This window comes from Ranitomeya variabilis, chromosome 4 (genome assembly GCF_051348905.1).
Source record: "Ranitomeya variabilis isolate aRanVar5 chromosome 4, aRanVar5.hap1, whole genome shotgun sequence".
NCBI lineage: Eukaryota > Metazoa > Chordata > Amphibia > Anura > Dendrobatidae > Ranitomeya > Ranitomeya variabilis.
The window spans coordinates 749,694,191-749,714,716 of NC_135235.1; the positions used below are offsets into that span (position 1 = coordinate 749,694,191).

General features: G+C 47.1%; 1 protein-coding gene across 4 annotated transcripts in view; it reads left to right on the forward strand.

The window, feature by feature from the left end:
- The first annotated feature begins 896 nt into the window (after positions 1 to 896).
- Positions 897 to 20,526, forward strand: part of RGS9 (regulator of G protein signaling 9) — a 59,497-nt gene continuing 39,867 nt past the window's right edge. For all 4 annotated transcript variants that reach the window (XR_013213634.1, XM_077254674.1, XM_077254673.1 and 1 more), the window contains exon 1: positions 897 to 1,026. Coding sequence is in view for 3 of the 4 variants with exons in the window: in XM_077254674.1 (XP_077110789.1) it covers positions 964 to 1,026 (63 nt within the window). In the remaining variant the exon portion in view is untranslated. The remainder of the gene's footprint in view (positions 1,027 to 20,526) is intronic.

Sequence of the window (20,526 nt, forward strand, 5' to 3'; positions counted from 1 at the left end):
GTATCACACAGGATAGGATTAGATACACGGCTCAGCACAGTATCACACAGGAGAGGATTAGATACACGGCTCAGTAGTCAGTATCACACAGGAGAGGATTAGATACATGGCTCAGCAGTCAGTATCACACAGGATAGGATTAGATACACGGCTCAGTAGTCAGTATCACACAGGAGAGGATTAGATACACGGCTCAGTAGTCAGTATCACACAGGATAGGATTAGATACACAGCTCAGCAGTCAGTATCACACAGGATAGGATTAGATACACGGCTCAGCAGTCAGTATCACACAGGATAGGATTAGATACACAGCTCAGCAGTCAGTATCACACAGGATAGGATTAGATACACGGCTCAGCAGACAGTATCACACAGGATAGGATTAGATACACAGCTCAGCAGTCAGTATCACACAGGAGAGGATTAGATACATGGCTCGGCAGTCAGTATCACACAGGATAGGATTAGATACACGGCTCAGCAGTCAGTATCACACAGGAGAGGATTAGATACACGGCTCAGCAGTCAGTATCACACAGGAGAGGATTAGATACACGGCTCAGTAGTCAGTATCACACAGGATAGGATTAGATACACGGCTCAGCAGTCAGTATCACACAGGAGAGGATTAGATACACGGCTCAGCAGTCAGTATCACACAGGAGAGGATTAGATACACGGCTCAGCAGTCAGTATCACACAGGAGAGGATTAGATACACGGCTCAGCAGTCAGTATCACACAGGATTAGATCCCTAATTTACAGACTGGTTATTGTCATCTCAGTGATTCCTGTGCAGTGCGGGCTCCCTCTTGTGGCTGTTAGTGGTAGCGCTGTTCCTGAATTTTTAGTCTCAGTTGGCCCTGATTGGCTGGCGCTGGGAGAGGGGAGGAGCCTGTGGAGGCTCCACTACCTGAGGCTGCTGCTGCTGTCTGTGGTTCTGTCTCATCGGCTGCAAACATGACGGTGAAGCAGCTGGACCAAGGGCAGCACTACAGGCCGAGGATGGCCTACCTGAGGAAGGTACGGGGTGTGCAGAGCAGTGTGTGTGTGTGTGTGCAGAGCAGAGCAGTGTGTGTACAGAGCAGTGTGTGCAGAGCAGTGTGTGTACAGAGCAGTGTGTGTGTGCAGAGCAGTGTGTGTGTGTACAGAGCAGTGTGTGTGTACAGAGCAGTGTGTGTGTGCAGAGCAGTGTGTGTGTACAGAGCAGTGTGTGCAGAGCAGTGTGTGTGCAGAGCAGTGTGTGTGTGTGTGTGCAGAGCAGTGTGTGTGTACAGAGCAGTGTGTGTGCAGAGCAGTGTGTGTGTGTGCAGAGCAGTGTGTGTACAGAGCAGTGTGTGCAGAGCAGTGTGTGTGCAGAGCAGTGTGTGTGCAGAGCAGTGTGTGTGCAGAGCAGTGTGTGTACAGAGCAGTGTGTGTGTGCAGAGCAGTGTGTGTGTGCAGAGCAGTGTGTGTGTGCAGAGCAGTGTGTGTGTCCAGAGCAGTGTGTGTACAGAGCAGTGTGTGTGTGCAGAGCAGTGTGTGTGTACAGAGCAGTGTGTGCAGAGCAGTGTGTGTGCAGAGCAGTGTGTGTGTGTGTGTGCAGAGCAGTGTGTGTGTACAGAGCAGTGTGTGCAGAGCAGTGTGTGTGCAGAGCAGTGTGTGTGCAGAGCAGTGTGTGTCCAGAGCAGTGTGTGTGTCCAGAGCAGTGTGTGTGTGCAGAGCAGTGTGTGTGTCCAGAGCAGTGTGTGTACAGAGCAGTGTGTGTGTACAGAGCAGTGTGTGTGTGCAGAGCAGTGTGTGTGTCCAGAGCAGTGTGTGTGCAGAGCAGTGTGTGTGTGCAGAGCAGTGTGTGTGTCCAGAGCAGTGTGTGCAGAGCAGTGTGTGTGTCCAGAGCAGTGTGTGCAGAGCAGTGTGTGTGTACAGAGCAGTGTGTGTACAGAGCAGTGTGTGTGCAGAGCAGTGTGTGTGTGAGCAGAGCAATGTGTGTGTGCAGAGCAGTGTGTGTGTGTGTGAGCAGTGTGTGTGTGAGCAGAGCAATGTGTGTGTGCAGAGCAGTGTGTGTGTGTGTGAGCAGAGCAGTGTGTGTGTGCAGAGCAGTGTGTGTGTGTGTGTGTGAGCAGAGCAATGTGTGTGAGCAGAGCAATGTGTGTGCAGAGCAGTGTGTGTGCAGAGCAGTGTGTGTGCGAGCAGAGCAGTGTGTGTGCGTGCAGAGCAGTGTGTGTGCGTGCAGAGCAGTGTGTGCGTGCAGAGCAGTGTGTGTGTGCAGAGCAGTGTGTGTGTGCAGAGCAGTGTGTGTGTGCAGAGCAGTGTGTGCAGAGCAGTGTGTGTGCAGAGCGATGTGTGCTCTGAGCCAGGTTCTGGTCCGGCTGCCATAGTCCTGTTTGCAGCCGTGTATCACTGGTTGCCGCTGCACCTGCTCTTCTTCTGTCACCTGTTGTGTGTGGTAGAGCAGATCTCTGCTGGGTGTTGTAGTTCTCCCCATTTCTGTTGTTTCATACAGCGTTGCCTAGAGAACAGTGAGATTGGCAGTGGTGCCTGGCTGTGTGGCTTTCTGGGAGTTGTAGTGTTTTTCTACAGTATAGGGTCCATACTCTCCATCTGCTGGAGGTCATATAATGTCCGGCAGGTGATATCTGTCCAGCTGTGATGTCATCACTGCACCTGTGTTATGTGCCAGGATAATCCGCCAATGCCTGAGTCTTGTGTGATGCCCCTGCCCGGCACTGACTACGGGGTGATAATCTGTGTTATCTGTGCCTCTCACGTCCTCAGATTATCCGGATGATGAGGGTTATAGTTATTCTGGGTGACACGTCCAGCTGCCACTATGGTGCTGTGTAGATACTTAGACAATGGCACAGAAGGTCAAAGGTTATGTGGCTATGAAGGGTTAATCCAGACCTATGGGTTATACTTGACTCTGTATAACCAGGATGTAATCTGACGTTTTGTGCGAGATCAGCCCCAAAAGTGCCGAGAAAGTATTCAGCACTACATTCTGCTGCTCCTGCACAGCCTGGTGACTTGTATAAAAGTATTGCCTCCTCCTCCGCAGGCTCAGCGTGCCCTCTGTACCCCTCTGCATGCTCAGCGCGCCCTCTGTACCCCCTCCGCATGCTCAGTGCACCCTCTGTATCCTCTCCACAAGCTGAGCGCGCCCTCTGTACCCCCTCCGCACGCTCAGCGCGGCCTCTGTACCCCTTCCGCACGCTCAGCGCGCCCTCTGTTCCCCCTCCGCACGCTCAGTGCGCCCTCTATATCCTTTCCACATGCTCAGCGCGCCCTCTGTACCCCCTCCGCACGCTCAGTGCGCCCTCTGTACCCCCTCCGCACGCTCAGTGCGCCCTCTGTACCCCCTCCGCACGCTCAGTGCACCCTCTGTATCCTCTCCACAAGCTGAGCGCGCCCTCTGTACCCCCTCCGCACGCTCAGCGCGGCCTCTGTACCCCTTCCGCACGCTCAGCGCGCCCTCTGTACCCCCTCCGCACGCTCAGTGCGCCCTCTATATCCTTTCCACATGCTCAGCGCGCCCTCTGTACCCCCTCCGCACGCTCAGTGCGCCCTCTGTACCCCCTCCGTACTCTCATCACGCCTTCTGTACCCCCTCCACACACTCAGCGTGCCCTCTGTACCCCCTCTGCATGCTCAGCGCGCCCTCTGTACCCCTTCCGCACGCTCAGCATGCCCTCTGTACCCCCTCCGCACTCTCAGCGTGCCCTCTGTACCCCCTCCGCACTCTCAGCGTGCCCTCTGTACCCCCTCCGCACGCTCAGCGCGCCCTCTGTACCTCCTCCGCATGCTCAGCGCGCCCTCTGTACCCCCTCCGCACGCTCAGCGCGCCCTCTGTACCCCCACCGCATGCTCAGCGCGCCCTCTGTACCCCCTCCGCATGCTCAGCGCGCTCTCTGTACCCCCACCGCATGCTCAGCGCGCCCTCTGTACCCCCGCCACAGGCTCAGCGCGCCCTCTGTACCCCGCTGCACTCTCAGCGTGCCCTCTTCCCATCATCATTGTAGGGTAGGGTTCTTTACAGTCAGAGCAGACACACTGTACAATGGGCTGCCCTCTTCTGGTCAGATGTCCAGTGTCCCCCATGTAGAGATAGCAGTCTGCTCTGGATATAGGAGCGTGCACTGTTTCCCCTGGTTAGCTGGTGTACTTGCAGTACTTTCCTAGGAGCTGTGGTTTCTCAAAATGTCGCTCCACCAGCGCACAGCCGCCATGACAAAGTGCCGCTCCACCAGCGCATAACTAACACCACAGACAAGATAAAGATCCCCAACTCACATGAGGACTACAGTACAACATCCCAGGTACTTTCAGCTGCATCACATCTAATAGGGTGTACTTAATTATTTGTACTAAATGTTCAACTGGGGGGTCTATATGTAGGGGAATCGGGGCAAAAGCTTAGAACAAGGATCAATTGAGTCATTCCCATAACCCTGGTAGTGGTGGTCCATTACTTTATTGTCCTGGTGAAAACACTCACCTTGTTCATCACTTGCATCCTCAAGATTCTGAGGGGAGAAATCTAAATGTGCGTTTTCAGAGACATGCGACATCCAAGACACTGGCATGCATTTAGCAGTTCCTCAACATATTCTGGAGATTTTTGTCTTCCTACGAAGTTTCCACTTGAAGCTTTTCCAAGTTCTCAATTCCTTATCATTTAGAGTTCCTTCAAACACAATAAGTCAATAAACAATCACCAATCTGCAACAAAATACTCGATTCAGCTCTTTAAAGAGGCCACTTACATTGTTACAGTACACCATTGGTCCCTCACCACCGGTCACTGCGCTCGCAGCGTCTCCGTCACCGGTGGTTTTCAGCCTGCACGGTCGCATCTTGTCACCGTCCAGGTTGAAAACTATTTATCCTCCAGGCATAGATTGCAGTGTGGGACAGAACGACGGATGGGAGAGGGACATGGTTGTTTTGTTATTTTTGTTCTGTTACAGGAGACGAGGGCTTCAGTGGAATGGGCGTTAGGTGAGTATAACTGTGTTATTTTTAAATAAAAAAGTGAAAGTGTGTTTTGTTTTATTTCTAATAAAATAATTTATTCTGTATATTTATTTACCATATAACTATAGGATTAGTAATGGATAGGTGTCTTATGGACGTCTCTCCATTACTAAGCCGTTGGCTTGATGTCACCTGACAATACAAAGGTGACATTAACCTCACTTGCCACCGACACAGGGCAAGTGGGAAGATCCGGGTAAAGCGCCAGAATTTGGACGCATGTAATAGATGTGCGGTTTCTGGGCGGCTGTGGGGTGGGTCAATATCCATGGCCCCTTACCAGCCTGAGAATACCAGCCCCCAGCTGTCTGCTTTAGCTTGGCTGGTTGTCAAAAATGGGTGGACCCCATGCCGTTTTAAAAAAAAAAATTATTTAAATAAATAAAATATATGGCGTGGGGACCCCACTATTCTTGATAACCAACCTTGCAGATAGCTGGCGGTTGCAACCCCCAACCAGGCAAAACTTGCAGCTGGGGGCTGCAACATTCAGCTGTCTGCTTTAGCTTGGCTGGTTGTCAAAAATTGGGGGGACCCCATACAGTTTTTATTAATAATTTATTCAAATAATTAAAATATACAGCATGGGGACCCCTCTATTCTTGATAAACAGCGTTGCTGAAGATTGCAGCCCCCAGATGTGAGTTTTGCATAGTTGGTTATCAAAAATACAGGGGAACCCACTATGGTTTATTATTTATCTGTTTAGAGGGCAAACGCTGACTGGTGAATACTCCCATCAGCCGCTCCTGCTCTCATTGTTATTAGCAGCAGCAGCAGGCTGATGGGAGTAGTACTCTCATCAGCCATCGCCAGTGACCAGAGGTAAGCTTTACACCTCCAATAACAGCTGCGTGGCCACACTGTCATTTGACAACATGGGAAACGCAGGTCTCTGAACGGCAGTAATAATTTACCGACGATCAGAAGCAGCGTTTGCCGCGCTGTCATGCACATGGTAGCACAAGAAAAACCCAGGCGGACTATGTGGTCACCATCGGGCCCTCTGGACCAGGGTCCTGCACATCGTTGTACTCGTTGTAATTAATGTGCTCTCGCTCAGATAATCCAGCGGCGGCTCAAGGAATGTATTGTGGATTGTGTCTGCTGTATACAGGGAGCTGACGGCTGATACTGTGCCGAGCCGGATTCCTGCACGACACCGATTGCGGAGACCGCAGCCGCCCCTAATAAGGGAGGACTGCTGACTGTGACCCCCCAGTATCAGTGTAATGGTGCCCCATCATCATGTGACTGATATCAGCCTCTTATAACGCTGCAGGCAGTTGGCGGTGTATGAGCGGCTCCATGCTCTCCGCGTTCTGCCTCTTCTCATGTATATTTCAGCACCTCGTATTCTGTCTGCAGAGAACGAGCAGCACAACCTGACCTGGATCTACAGTGCATATGCAGGAAGAGGATAGGAGGCATTCTCAGTGATCTCACCGCTGATCTCTGGTGATGGATAGGAGGCATTCTCAGTGATGTCACCTCTGGTGATGGATAGGAGACATTCTCAGTGATGTCACCTCTGATCTCTGGTGATGGATAGGAGGTATTCTCAGTGATGTCACCTCTGATCTCTGGTGATGGATAGGAGGTATTCTCAGTGATGTCACCGCTGATCTCTGGTGATGGATAGGAGGCATTCTCAGCGATGTCACCGCTGATCTCTGGTGATGGATAGGAGGCATTCTCAGTGATGTCACCGCTGATCTCTGGTGATGGATAGGAGGTATTCTCAGTGATGTCACCTCTGATCTCTGGTGATAGATAGGAGGCATTCTCAGTGATGTCACCTGATCTCTGGTGATGGATAGGAGGCATTCTCAGTGATGTTGTCAAGGTGAAAATATATATCTTTATACTCTTTTTGTACTTTTATACTCTTATACTGTGAAACAATAAGTTTTTCCTAACTGCTTGCTTGCAAATGTAATTGTATTTAAAGATGGCTGCCAGTGTTCATTCTTATTTTAGTTCAGTGTCTAAAGAGTTAACTTTCATTTCTTCTGAAATCGAAACTTAAGGAATGAGAAGAAAAGGAGAATCCACCAGAAGATGTCCAGCGAATCAGGAGGAGAATGAGCACTAGACGTATACTGTTCAAACCCTGCCTAATGCACGCCTTCCCCTAACACTCAATATAGTATTGTGTATTTTAGAATAAAGCCAGTTGTTGTTGTGACCATTGCAGACATGAGTAGATGCACGGGCATTCAATTGAGCTTGAATCAGCACCTTGTCTGAGTCATTCTTACCCGGTACCAGATGCTCGGCTCATACTTTAATTTGGAATGACTGGTGAATGAGAGTATATTGTTGTTACGACCCCGACAATGTCACCTCTGATCTCTGGTGATGGATAGGAGACATTCTCAGTGATGTCACCTCTGATCTCTGGTGATGGATAGGAGGCATTCTCAGTGATCTTACCGCTGATCTCTGGTGATGGATAGGAGGCATTCTCAGTGATGTCACCTCTGATCTCTGGTGATGGATAGGAGACATTCTCAGTGATGTCACCTCTGATCTCTGGTGATGGATAGGAGACATTCTCAGTGATGTCACCGCTGATCTCTGATGGATAGGAGGTATTCTCAGTGATGTCACCTCTGGTGATGGATAGGAGGCATTCTCAGTGATGTCACCGCTGATCTCTGGTGATGGATAGGAGGCATTCTCAGTGATGTCACCGCTGATCTCTGGTGATGGATAGGAGGCATTCTCAGTGATCTCACCTCTGGTGATGGATAGGAGGCATTCTCAGTGATGTCACCGCTGATCTCTGGTGATGGATAGGAGGTATTCTCAGTGATGTCACCTCTGATCTCTGGTGATGGATAGGAGGCATTCTCAGTGATCTTACCGCTGATCTCTGGAGATGGATAGGAGGCATTCTCAGTGATGTCACCGCTGATCTCTGGTGATGGATAGGAGACATTCTCAGTGATGTCACCTCTGATCTCTGGTGATGGATAGGAGGTATTCTCAGTGATGTCACCTCTGATCTCTGGTGATGGATAGGAGGTATTCTCAGTGATGTCACCTCTGATCTCTGGTGATGGATAGGAGGTATTCTCAGTGATGTCACCGCTGATCTCTGGTGATGGATAGGAGGCATTCTCAGCGATGTCACCGCTGATCTCTGGTGATGGATAGGAGGCATTCTCAGTGATGTCACCGCTGATCTCTGGTGATGGATAGGAGGCATTCTCAGTGATGTCACCGCTGATCTCTGGTGATGGATAGGAGACATTCTCAGTGATGTCACCTCTGATCTCTGGTGATGGATAGGAGGTATTCTCAGTGATGTCACCTCTGATCTCTGGTGATGGATAGGAGGTATTCTCAGTGATGTCACCTCTGATCTCTGGTGATGGATAGGAGGTATTCTCAGTGATGTCACCTCTGATCTCTGGTGATGGATAGGAGGTATTCTCAGTGATGTCACCGCTGATCTCTGGTGATGGATAGGAGGCATTCTCAGCGATGTCACCGCTGATCTCTGGTGATGGATAGGAGGCATTCTCAGTGATGTCACCGCTGATCTCTGGTGATGGATAGGAGGTATTCTCAGTGATGTCACCTCTGATCTCTGGTGATGGATAGGAGGCATTCTCAGTGATGTCACCTCTGATCTCTGGTGATGGATAGGAGACATTCTCAGTGATGTCACCTGATCTCTGGTGATGGATAGGAGGCATTCTCAGTGATGTTGTCAAGGTGAAAATATATATCTTTATACTCTTTTTGTACTTTTATACTCTTATACTGTGAAACAATAAATTTTTCCTAACTGCTTGCTTGCAAATGTAATTGTATTTAAAGATGGCTGCCAGTGTTCATTCTTATTTTAGTTCAGTGTCTAAAGAGTTAACTTTCATTTCTTCTGAAATCGAAACTTAAGGAATGAGAAGAAAAGGAGAATCCACCAGAAGATGTCCAGCGAATCAGGAGGAGATTGAGCACTAGACGTATACTGTTCAAACCCCGCCTAATGCACGCCTTCCCCTAACACTCAATATAGTATTGTGTATTTTAGAATAAAGCCAGTTGTTGTTGTGACCGTTGCAGACATGAGTAGATGCACGGGCATTCAATTGAGATTGAATCAGCACCTTGTCTGAGTCATTCTTACCCGGTACCAGATGCTCGGCTCATACTTTAATTTGGAATGACTGGTGAATGAGAGTATATTGTTGTTACGACCCCGACAATGTCACCTCTGATCTCTGGTGATGGATAGGAGACATTCTCAGTGATGTCACCTCTGATCTCTGGTGATGGATAGGAGGTATTCTCAGTGATCTTACCGCTGATCTCTGGTGATGGATAGGAGGCATTCTCAGTGATGTCACCTCTGATCTCTGGTGATGGATAGGAGACATTCTCAGTGATGTCACCTCTGATCTCTGGTGATGGATAGGAGGCATTCTCAGTGATGTCACCTCTGATCTCTGGTGATGGATAGGAGGCATTCTCAGTGATGTCACCTCTGATCTCTGGTGATGGATAGGAGACATTCTCAGTGATGTCACCGCTGATCTCTGATGGATAGGAGGTATTCTCAGTGATGTCACCTCTGGTGATGGATAGGAGGCATTCTCAGTGATGTCACCGCTGATCTCTGGTGATGGATAGGAGGCATTCTCAGTGATGTCACCTCTGGTGATGGATAGGAGGCATTCTCAGTGATGTCACCTCTGATCTCTGGTGATGGATAGGAGGCATTCTCAGTGATGTCACCTCTGATCTCTGGTGATGGATAGGAGGCATTCTCAGTGATCTTACCGCTGATCTCTGGAGATGGATAGGAGGCATTCTCAGTGATGTCACCTCTGATCTCTGGTGATGGATAGGAGGCATTCTCAGTGATGTCACCGCTGATCTCTGGTGATGGATAGGAGACATTCTCAGTGATGTCACCTCTGATCTCTGGTGATGGATAGGAGACATTCTCAGTGATGTCACCGCTGATCTCTGATGGATAGGAGGCATTCTCAGTGATGTCACCGCTGATCTCTGGTGATGGATAGGAGGCATTCTCAGTGATGTCACCTCTGGTGATGGATAGGAGGCATTCTCAGTGATGTCACCTCTGATCTCTGGTGATGGATAGGAGGTATTCTCAGTGATGTCACCTCTGATCTCTGGTGATGGATAGGAGGCATTCTCAGTGATGTCACCTCTGATCTCTGGTGATGGATAGGAGGCATTCTCAGTGATGTCACCTCTGATCTCTGGTGATGGATAGGAGACATTCTCAGTGATGTCACCGCTGATCTCCAGTGATGGATAGGAGGCATTCTCAGTGATGTCACCTCTGATCTCTGGTGATGGATAGGAGGCATTCTCAGTGATGTCACCTCTGATCTCTGGTGATGGATAGGAGACATTCTCAGTGATGTCACCTGATCTCTGGTGATGGATAGGAGGCATTCTCAGTGATGTCACCTCTGATCTCTGGTGATGGATAGGAGGCATTCTCAGTGATGTCACCTCTGATCTCTGGTGATGGATAGGAGACATTCTCAGTGATGTCACCGCTGATCTCTGATGGATAGGAGGTATTCTCAGTGATGTCACCTCTGGTGATGGATAGGAGGCATTCTCAGTGATGTCACCGCTGATCTCTGGTGATGGATAGGAGGCATTCTCAGTGATGTCACCTCTGGTGATGGATAGGAGGCATTCTCAGTGATGTCACCTCTGATCTCTGGTGATGGATAGGAGGCATTCTCATTGATCTCACCGCTGATCTCTGGTGATGGATAGGAGGCATTCTCAGTGATCTCACCTCTGGTGATGGATAGGAGGCATTCTCAGTGATGTCACCGCTGATCTCTGGTAATGGATAGGAGGTATTCTCAGTGATGTCACCTCTGATCTCTGGTGATGGATAGGAGGCATTCTCATTGATCTCACCGCTGATCTCTGGTGATGGATAGGAGGCCTTCTCAGTGATGTCACCTCTGATCTCTGGTGATGGATAGGAGACATTCTCAGTGATGTCACCGCTGATCTCTGGTGATGGATAGGAGGCCTTCTCAGTGATGTCACCTCTGATCTCTGGTGATGGATAGGAGACATTCTCAGTGATGTCACCGCTGATCTCTGGTGATGGATAGGAGGCATTCTCAGTGATGTCACCTCTGGTGATGGATAGGAGGCATTCTCAGTGATGTCACCTCTGATCTCTGGTGATGGATAGGAGGCATTCTCAGTGATGTCACCGCTGATCTCTGGTGATGGATAGGAGGCATTCTCAGTGATGTCACCCCTAATCTCTGGTGATGGATAGGAGGCATTCTCAGTGATGTCACCACTGATCTCTGGTGATGGATAGGAGGTATTCTCAGTGATGTCACCTCTGGTGATGGATAGGAGGCATTCTCAGTGATGTCACCTCTGATCTCTGGTGATGGATAGGAGGCATTCTCAGTGATGTCACCGCTGATCTCTGATGGATAGGAGGTATTCTCAGTGATGTCACCTCTGGTGATGGATAGGAGGCCTTCTCAGTGATGTCACCTCTGATCTCTGGTGATGGATAGGAGGCCTTCTCAGTGATGTCACCTCTGATCTCTGGTGATGGATAGGAGACATTCTCAGTGATGTCACCGCTGATCTCTGGTGATGGATAGGAGGCATTCTCAGTGATGTCACCTCTGGTGATGGATAGGAGGCATTCTCAGTGATGTCACCTCTGATCTCTGGTGATGGATAGGAGGCCTTCTCAGTGATGTCACCTCTGATCTCTGGTGATGGATAGGAGACATTCTCAGTGATGTCACCGCTGATCTCTGGTGATGGATAGGAGGCCTTCTCAGTGATGTCACCTCTGATCTCTGGTGATGGATAGGAGACATTCTCAGTGATGTCACCGCTGATCTCTGGTGATGGATAGGAGGCATTCTCAGTGATGTCACCTCTGGTGATGGATAGGAGGCATTCTCAGTGATGTCACCTCTGATCTCTGGTGATGGATAGGAGGCATTCTCAGTGATGTCACCGCTGATCTCTGGTGATGGATAGGAGGCATTCTCAGTGATGTCACCTCTAATCTCTGGTGATGGATAGGAGGCATTCTCAGTGATGTCACCACTGATCTCTGGTGATGGATAGGAGGTATTCTCAGTGATGTCACCTCTGGTGATGGATAGGAGGCATTCTCAGTGATGTCACCTCTGATCTCTGGTGATGGATAGGAGACATTCTCAGTGATGTCACCGCTGATCTCTGGTGATGGATAAGAGGCATTCTCAGTGATGTCACCGCTGATCTCTGGTGATGGATAGGAGGCATTCTCAGTGATGTCACCGCTGATCTCTGGTGATGGATAGGAGGTATTCTCAGTGATGTCACCTCTGGTGATGGATAGGAGGCATTCTCAGTGATGTCACCTCTGGTGATGGATAGGAGGTATTCTCAGTGATGTCACCTCTGGTGATGGATAGGAGGCATTCTCAGTGATGTCACCGCTGATCTCTGGTGATGGATAGGAGGCATTATCAGTGATCTCACCTCTGGTGATGGATAGGAGACATTCTCAGTAATGTCACCTCTGATCTCTGGTGATGGATAGGAGACATTCTCAGTGATGTCACCTGATCTCTGGTGATGGATAGGAGACATTCTTAATAATGTCACCTCTGGTAATGGATAGGAGGCATTCTCAGTGATGTCACCTCTGATCTCTGGTGATGGATAGGATACATTCTCAGTGATGTCACCTCTGATCTCTGGTGATGGATGGGAGACATTCTCAGTGATTAGGCATTATTAGGCAGCTTGTTTCCTCAGGAAAAATGGAAAAAATAGAGATTTACCTGGCTGAAAAGTCACATTGTTACTGATCTTACAGAGGGGTATAGTTAGTGACCTACCTATTTAGAGCTGCAGACCGCGTAGCCTCTTGGGGCCCGTGAGTCAAAGAACAAGGTGCCAGTGTCGGCACCACACCTCTCCCTGACTGACATCACACTTTCAACTGTATCTGCATACATATGGATCAGCTCCCTCCTCCATATTTCTACTTGTGTTTCACTACATGTTTGCTGTGCAGGACTTCAGAGAAACGCTTCAGAGACCAGAGCAGTGGGCGAATGAGGAAAAGTGAATATATGAATATATATATATATATATATATATATATATATATATATATATATATTTATTTTAAATCAGTGTGTACATTGTGGGGGATATTATACTGTATGGAGGACTGTGTAGGGGCCATTATATTGTATGGACGGCTGTGTGGGGGCCATTATACTGTATGGAGGACTGTGTGGGGCGCCATTATACTGTTTGGAGGGCCATTATACTGTATAGGGGCTGTTATATAGTCTGGAGGGCGGTATGGAGACATACTGTGTGTAAGGGCCATTATACTGTATGGGGGCCGTTATATTGTCTGGAGGGCAGTGTGGAGACATTATGCTGTGCGTAAGGGCCATTATACTGTAATGAAGGCTGTCTGTGGGGGGCATTATAGTGTATGGTTGACTGGGTGTGGGGCCATTATACTGTATAGGGGCCGTTATATAGTCTGGAGGATGGTATGGAGACATACTGTGTGTAAGAGCCATTATACTGTATGGAGGGCTGTCTGTGTGGGGCATTATTGTGTATGGAGGACTGTGTGTGGGGCCATTTTACTGTTTAGGGGGCCTTTATACTGTATGGGGGCCGTTATATAGTCTGGAGGGTGGTGTGGAGACATTATGCTGTGTGTAATGGTCATTATACTGTATGGAGGGCTGTCTGTGGGGGGCATTATAGTGTATGGAGGCCTGTGTGGGGGGTCCATTTTACTGTATGGAGTGTGGAGACACGAGGGTCAGTGGATGCTTTCGACTACTGACCTGACTGTCTTAAGAAAGACCGCATGGACAAGAGCTCATGCCATTAAAAGCCCGCTCTCTTTTCCCGTGGGCAGAATACCACTCATAAAACACCGGGTGAGGGTAAATCAGTGTGGCAATACTTTATTGAACCACCAAGAGACAATAATATATAGAAGAGTCCCCGCAAATACCCAAGATGGAGCACGTTACAGAGTCTCACCCTTCCTACTCACCGGGATAAGAGCAACTTCGACTCTGAGGCTTCCAGGTCCGACTACCTCCACTAGTGGCACCCCACTTTTGACGGGCACTCACAGAGCAGAGGTAATGACAAGTTTAGGAAGCTAACTGAGCTCAGTGAGGTATGTGGCCAGATGACTTGATTGTCCCAACCTGGATTCTCCAAACATCTTTGAGGATTCAGTGATGGTCATTGGAGCAGATCTGTGTTCCTCCAGTTAGGGCCATGATCCTTTAAGCTGGCAACCTGTAGATTCTCTCTGGGAGAAAAGGCAGATCCCCTTTTTAAAGTCTACAACTGTCTTTTCTGCCATGATCCACAAGTGAGGAGAGGTGGGATGATATTAACTCTCATTGTTTGAGCATTTAATTGATCTGTATAGTTTGTTCTTCACTGTGTGCAGGTCAGAAAGTTACATGGACTTATACAATGGGTAATCAACATATTAGCAAATACCAATTGTTCAATGACCATGTGGCACAGACCTCCAAGGATGGCAACACAATCAAGAGTAAATGTTCAGACTCATGAGAACAAGACTCAAGTAAACTCATTTGAACAATTCTTGAGCAGGGGTTTGGACTCGATGACCCTAAAGATCCCTTCCAACTTTAACATTCTGTGAATAGGCTGTCTCCTGACCTACTGAAAATATACGTCTGGCATAATTCAGATTAAATGCTGTCTTGTCACAGAGGGCTAAGTGGGGGCCATAATACTGTCGAGGGCTGTTATACTATATGGAGGGCTATGTGGGGGAGCCATTATACTCTATAGAGGGCTGTGTAGGGGGCCATTACACTGTATGAAAGGATATGTGGAGGGCTATTGCATTGTATGGGAGGCCATTATATTGTGTGGGATGCCATTATACTATGTGGGGCCATTATACTGTATGGAGGATGTGAAGATCTGAGGTTGTGAGTTGTAATAATCACCTAGGAAAGTTAACAATGCAGCTAGCTTTAATTTCTTCCGTCCGTGGTAATACAGCAGCTCCAGGTAGATAGCCAAAATACAATGCCCTCAGTCCACAAGTTCCCAACCCAGAATTGGTAGTCCTACTGCCCCCGTACCAGGTGATACCCACTGTCTCCCGGCAGTATCTCCTGCTGGGCAGTCACAGCCTATGTTCCTCTAGACGTCGGATATCACAACAGCCGAAAATGTATACTCTTCCAGCCAGCAACAGTGTCCTAAATACCCTTAGGCGCCCAAGGGATTGAACCCGGCCCTAGGGAAAGACAACCCCGCCCCTCTTGCTCACCAAAGCTAATTGTGCTTTGGTGGAGGTATTTTCCTCAGTCCAAGACCCATCCCCTGAGACTGCATGTGAGACCCCTGTGGTGACATGCATTGGTCCAGTAGTCTTTAGAACAAGACCAGCTTCACGCAAAGGGCTATGTGGGGGGTCATTATACTGTGTGTATGTGGGGGTATTGTACTATATGGAGGGTTATAGGGGGCCAGTCAGAGTTCCCCCATATATAGTACTATACAGAGGCTCCTTATATATAGTACAGTCAGAGTTCCCCCATAGTCAGTACTATACAGAGGCTCCTTATATATAGTACAGTCAGAGTTCCCCCATATTCAGTACTATACAGAGCCTCCTTATATATAGTACAGACAGTTCCCCCATATTCAGTACTATACAGAGGCTCCTTATATATAGTACAGACAGAGTTCCCCCATATTCAGTACTATAGTCTCCTTACATATAGTACAGTCAGAGTTCCCCCATATTCAGTACTATAGTCTCCTTATATATAGTACAGTCAGAGTTCCCCCATATTCAGTACTATACAGAGCCTCCTTATATATAGTACAGTCAGTTCCCCCATATTCAGTACTATACAGAGGCTCCTTATATATAGTACAGTCAGAGTTCCCCCATATTCAGTACTATACAGAGCCTCCTTATATATAGTACAGTCAGTTCCCCCATATTCAGTACTATACAGAGGCTCCTTATATATAGTACAGTCAGAGTTCCCCCATATTCAGTACTATAGTCTCCTTATATATAGTACAGTCAGTTCCCCCATATTCAGTACTATACAGAGCCTCCTTATATATAGTACAGTCAGAGTTCCCCCATATTCAGTACTATACAGAGCCTCCTTATATATAGTACAGACAGTTCCCCCATATTCAGTACTATACAGAGGCTCCTTATATATAGTACAGACAGAGTTCCCCCATATTCAGTACTATAGTCTCCTTACATATAGTACAGTCAGAGTTCCCCCATATTCAGTACTATAGTCTCCTTATATATAGTACAGTCAGAGTTCCCCCATATTCAGTACTATACAGAGCCTCCTTATATATAGTACAGACAGTTCCCCCATATTCAGTACTATACAGAGGCTCCTTATATATAGTACAGTCAGAGTTCCCCCATAGTCAGTACTATACAGAGGCTCCTTATATATAGTACAGTCAGAGTTCCCCCATATTCAGTACTATACAGAGCCTCCTTATATATAGTACAGTCAGAGTTCCCCCATATTCAGTACTATACAGAGCCTCCTTATATATAGTACAGTCAGAGTTCCCCCATAGTCAGTACTATACAGAGCCTCCTTATATATAGTACAGTCAGAGTTCCCCCATATTCAGTACTATACAGAGCCTCCTTATATATAGTACAGTCAGAGTTCCCCCATAGTCAGTACTATACAGAGCCTCCTTATATATAGTACAGTCAGAGTTCCCCCATATTCAGTACTATACAGAGCCTCCTTATATATAGTACAGACAGTTCCCCCATATTCAGTACTATACAGAGGCTCCTTATATATAGTACAGTCAGAGTTCCCCCATAGTCAGTACTATACAGAGCCTCCTTATATATAGTACAGTCAGAGTTCCCCCATATTCAGTACTATACAGAGCCTCCTTATATATAGTACAGTCAGAGTTCCCCCATATTCAGTACTATACAGAGCCTCCTTATATATAGTACAGACAGAGTTCCCCCATATTCAGTACTATACAGAGGCTCCTTATATATAGTACAGTCGGAGTTCCCCCATATTCAGTACTATACAGAGGCTCCTTATATATAGTACAGTCAGAGTTCCCCCATATTCAGTACTATACAGAGGCTGGACACACATCTGAGGGTTTAGTGGCTCCTGAATTGAGCAGGGGTTAGACACCATGACCTTTGACCTCTCTTCCAACTGTAAGGCTATGTTCACACAGTGCAGATTATTTGCGGTTTTTTAGCGTTTTTGCGCTATAAAAACGCTATAAAACCGCAAATAATCTGCATACATTAAGCATCCTATCATTTTTAATGAAATCCGCAATTTCTGTGCACATGATGTGCGTTTTTCCGCATGAAAAACGCATTGCGGTAAAAAACCGGACATGCTCATTAATTTTGCGGTTTTTTCGCGGTTTTCCCACTGTCTAATGCATTGGGAAACGTTTGGGAAAAACCGCATCAAAAACGCATGCGGAAATCCGCCAGAAATGTCAGGATTTTCACAGGAATTTTCTGCATCAATTCCTGAACGTGTGTATGGGGCCTAACAGTCTAGGATTCTATGGCATTCTACAGCCAGCCAATCACAGCGCTTGCTCATCGATATATGCAAATGAGCTGCTGGGGAAAAAGAAAAAACAGCAATGACTTGTCAACAAATTTCTCCTAAATATTCTGCAGGGGCGAGGCATTTTGACCACGGGTGTTCATTTTCGTGGCTTTAAAAAAAAAAAAAAAAATCTCTGTAATTTAACAGTATGGCCATCACTATAGATTTGTGTGCGGCGAGGTCTGGTTATAGACTCGTGGGCTCAGGAGGTTGGGGGGCACCTGGGATTGCGACGGTGCCAGCAGCCGTTCTCACATAGTCCCATACAGCGGCTGCCTATTCCGGCGGCGGGCGGTCCCTCTGGTGTCCCACCTGCATCCCACCTACGTACATCTACAACCACCGCGCTGCACACTTTTTGATAAGAATTATGTGTAGAACAAAACCCGTGTCCATGGGGAGGTGGGCTGTATTATATTCTATGGGGTGGTGGGCTGTATTATATTCTATGGGGTGGTGGGCTGTATTATATTCTATGGAAGGTACATTATATTCTATGGGGAGGTGGGCTGTATTATATTCTATGGGGGGTACATTACATTCTATGGGGAGGTGGGCTGTATTATATTCTGTGTGGGATACATTATATTCTATGGGGAGGTGGGCTGTATTATATTCTATGGGGGGTACATTATATTCTATGGGGAGGTGGGCTGTATTATATTCTATGGGGGGTACATTACATTCTATGGGGAGGTGGGCTGTATTATATTCTGTGTGGGATACATTATATTCTATGGGGAGGTGGGCTGTATTATATTCTGTGTGGGATACATTATATTCTATGGGGAGGTGGGCTGTATTATATTCTATGGGGGGTACATTACATTCTATGGGGAGGTGGGCTGTATTATATTCTATGGGGGGTACATTATGTTCTATGGGGAGGTGGGCTGTATTATATTCTGTGTGGGATACATTATATTCTATGGGGAGGTGGGCTGTATTATATTCTGTGTGGGATACATTATATTCTATGGGGAGGTGGGCTGTATTATATTCTGTGTGGGATACATTATATTCTATGGGGAGGTGGGCTGTATTATATTCTATGGGGGGTACATTACATTCTATGGGGAGGTGGGCTGTATTATATTCTATGGGGGGTACATTATGTTCTATGGGGAGGTGGGCTGTATTATATTCTATGGGGGGTACATTACATTCTATGGGGAGGTGGGCTGTATTATATTCTGTGTGGGATACATTATATTCTATGGGGAGGTGGGCTGTATTATATTCTATGGGGGGTACATTATATTCTATGGGGAGGTGGGCTGTATTATATTCTATGGGGGGTACATTACATTCTATGGGAAGGTGGGCTGTATTATATTCTGTGTGGGATACATTATATTCTATGGGGAGGTGGGCTGTATTATATTCTGTGTGGGATACATTATATTCTATGGGGAGGTGGGCTGTATTATATTCTATGGGGGGTACATTATATTCTATGGGAGGTGGGCTGTATTATATTCTATGGGGGGTACATTATATTCTATGGGGAGGTGGGCTATATTATATTCTTTGGGGGGTACATTATATTCTATTTGGAGGTGGGCTGTATTATATTCTATGGAGGGTACATTATATTCTATGGGGAGGTGGGCTGTATTATATTCTATGGGGGGTAAATTATATTCTATGGGGAGGTGGGCTGTATTATATTCTGTGTGGGGTACATTATATTCTATGGGGAGGTGGGCTGTATTATATTCTATGGGGGGTACATTATATTCTATGGGGAGGTGGACTGTATTATATTCTATGGGGGGTACATTATATTCTATGGGGAGGTGGGCTATATTATATTCTTTGGGGGATAAATTATATTCTATGGTGAGGTGGGCTGTATTATATTCTATGGGGGGTACATTATATTCTATGGGGAGGTGGGCTGTATTATATTCTATGGGGGGTACATTATATTCTATGGGGAGGTGGGCTGTATTATATTCTGTGTGGGATACATTATATTCTATGGGGAGGTGGGCTGTATTATATTCTATGGGGGGTACATTATGTTCTATGGGGAGGTGGGCTGTATTATATTCTATGGGGGTACATTATATTCTATGGGGAGGTGGGCTGTATTATATTCTATGGGGGGTACATTACATTCTATGGGGAGGTGGGCTGTATTATATTCTATGGGGGGTACATTATATTCTATGGGGAGGTGGGCTGTATTATATTCTATGGGGGGTACATTACATTCTATGGGGAGGTGTGCTATATTATATTCTTTGGGGGATAAATTATATTCTATGGTGAGGTGGGCTGTATTATATTCTATGGGGGGTACATTATATTCTATGGGGAGGTGGGCTGTATTATATTCTATGGGGGTACATTATATTCTTTGGGGAGGTGGGCTGTATTATATTCTATGGGGGGTACATTACATTCTATGGGGAGGTGGGCTGTATTATATTCTGTGTGGGGTACATTATATTCTATGGGTAGGTGGGCTGTATTATATTCTATGGGGGGTACATTACATTCTATGGGGAGGTGGGCTGTATTATATTCTATGGGGGGTACATTATATTCTATGGGGAGGTGGGCTGTATTATATTCTATGGGGGGTACATTATATTCTATGCGGAGGTGGCCTGTATTATATTCTATTGGGGGTACATTATATTCTATGGGGAGGTGGGCTGTATTATATTCTATGGGGGGTACATTATATTCTATGAGGTGGGCTGTATTATATCCTATGGGGGGTACATTATATTCTATGGGGAGGTGGGCTGTATTATATTCTGTGCGGGGGTACATTATATTCTCTGGGGAGGTGGGC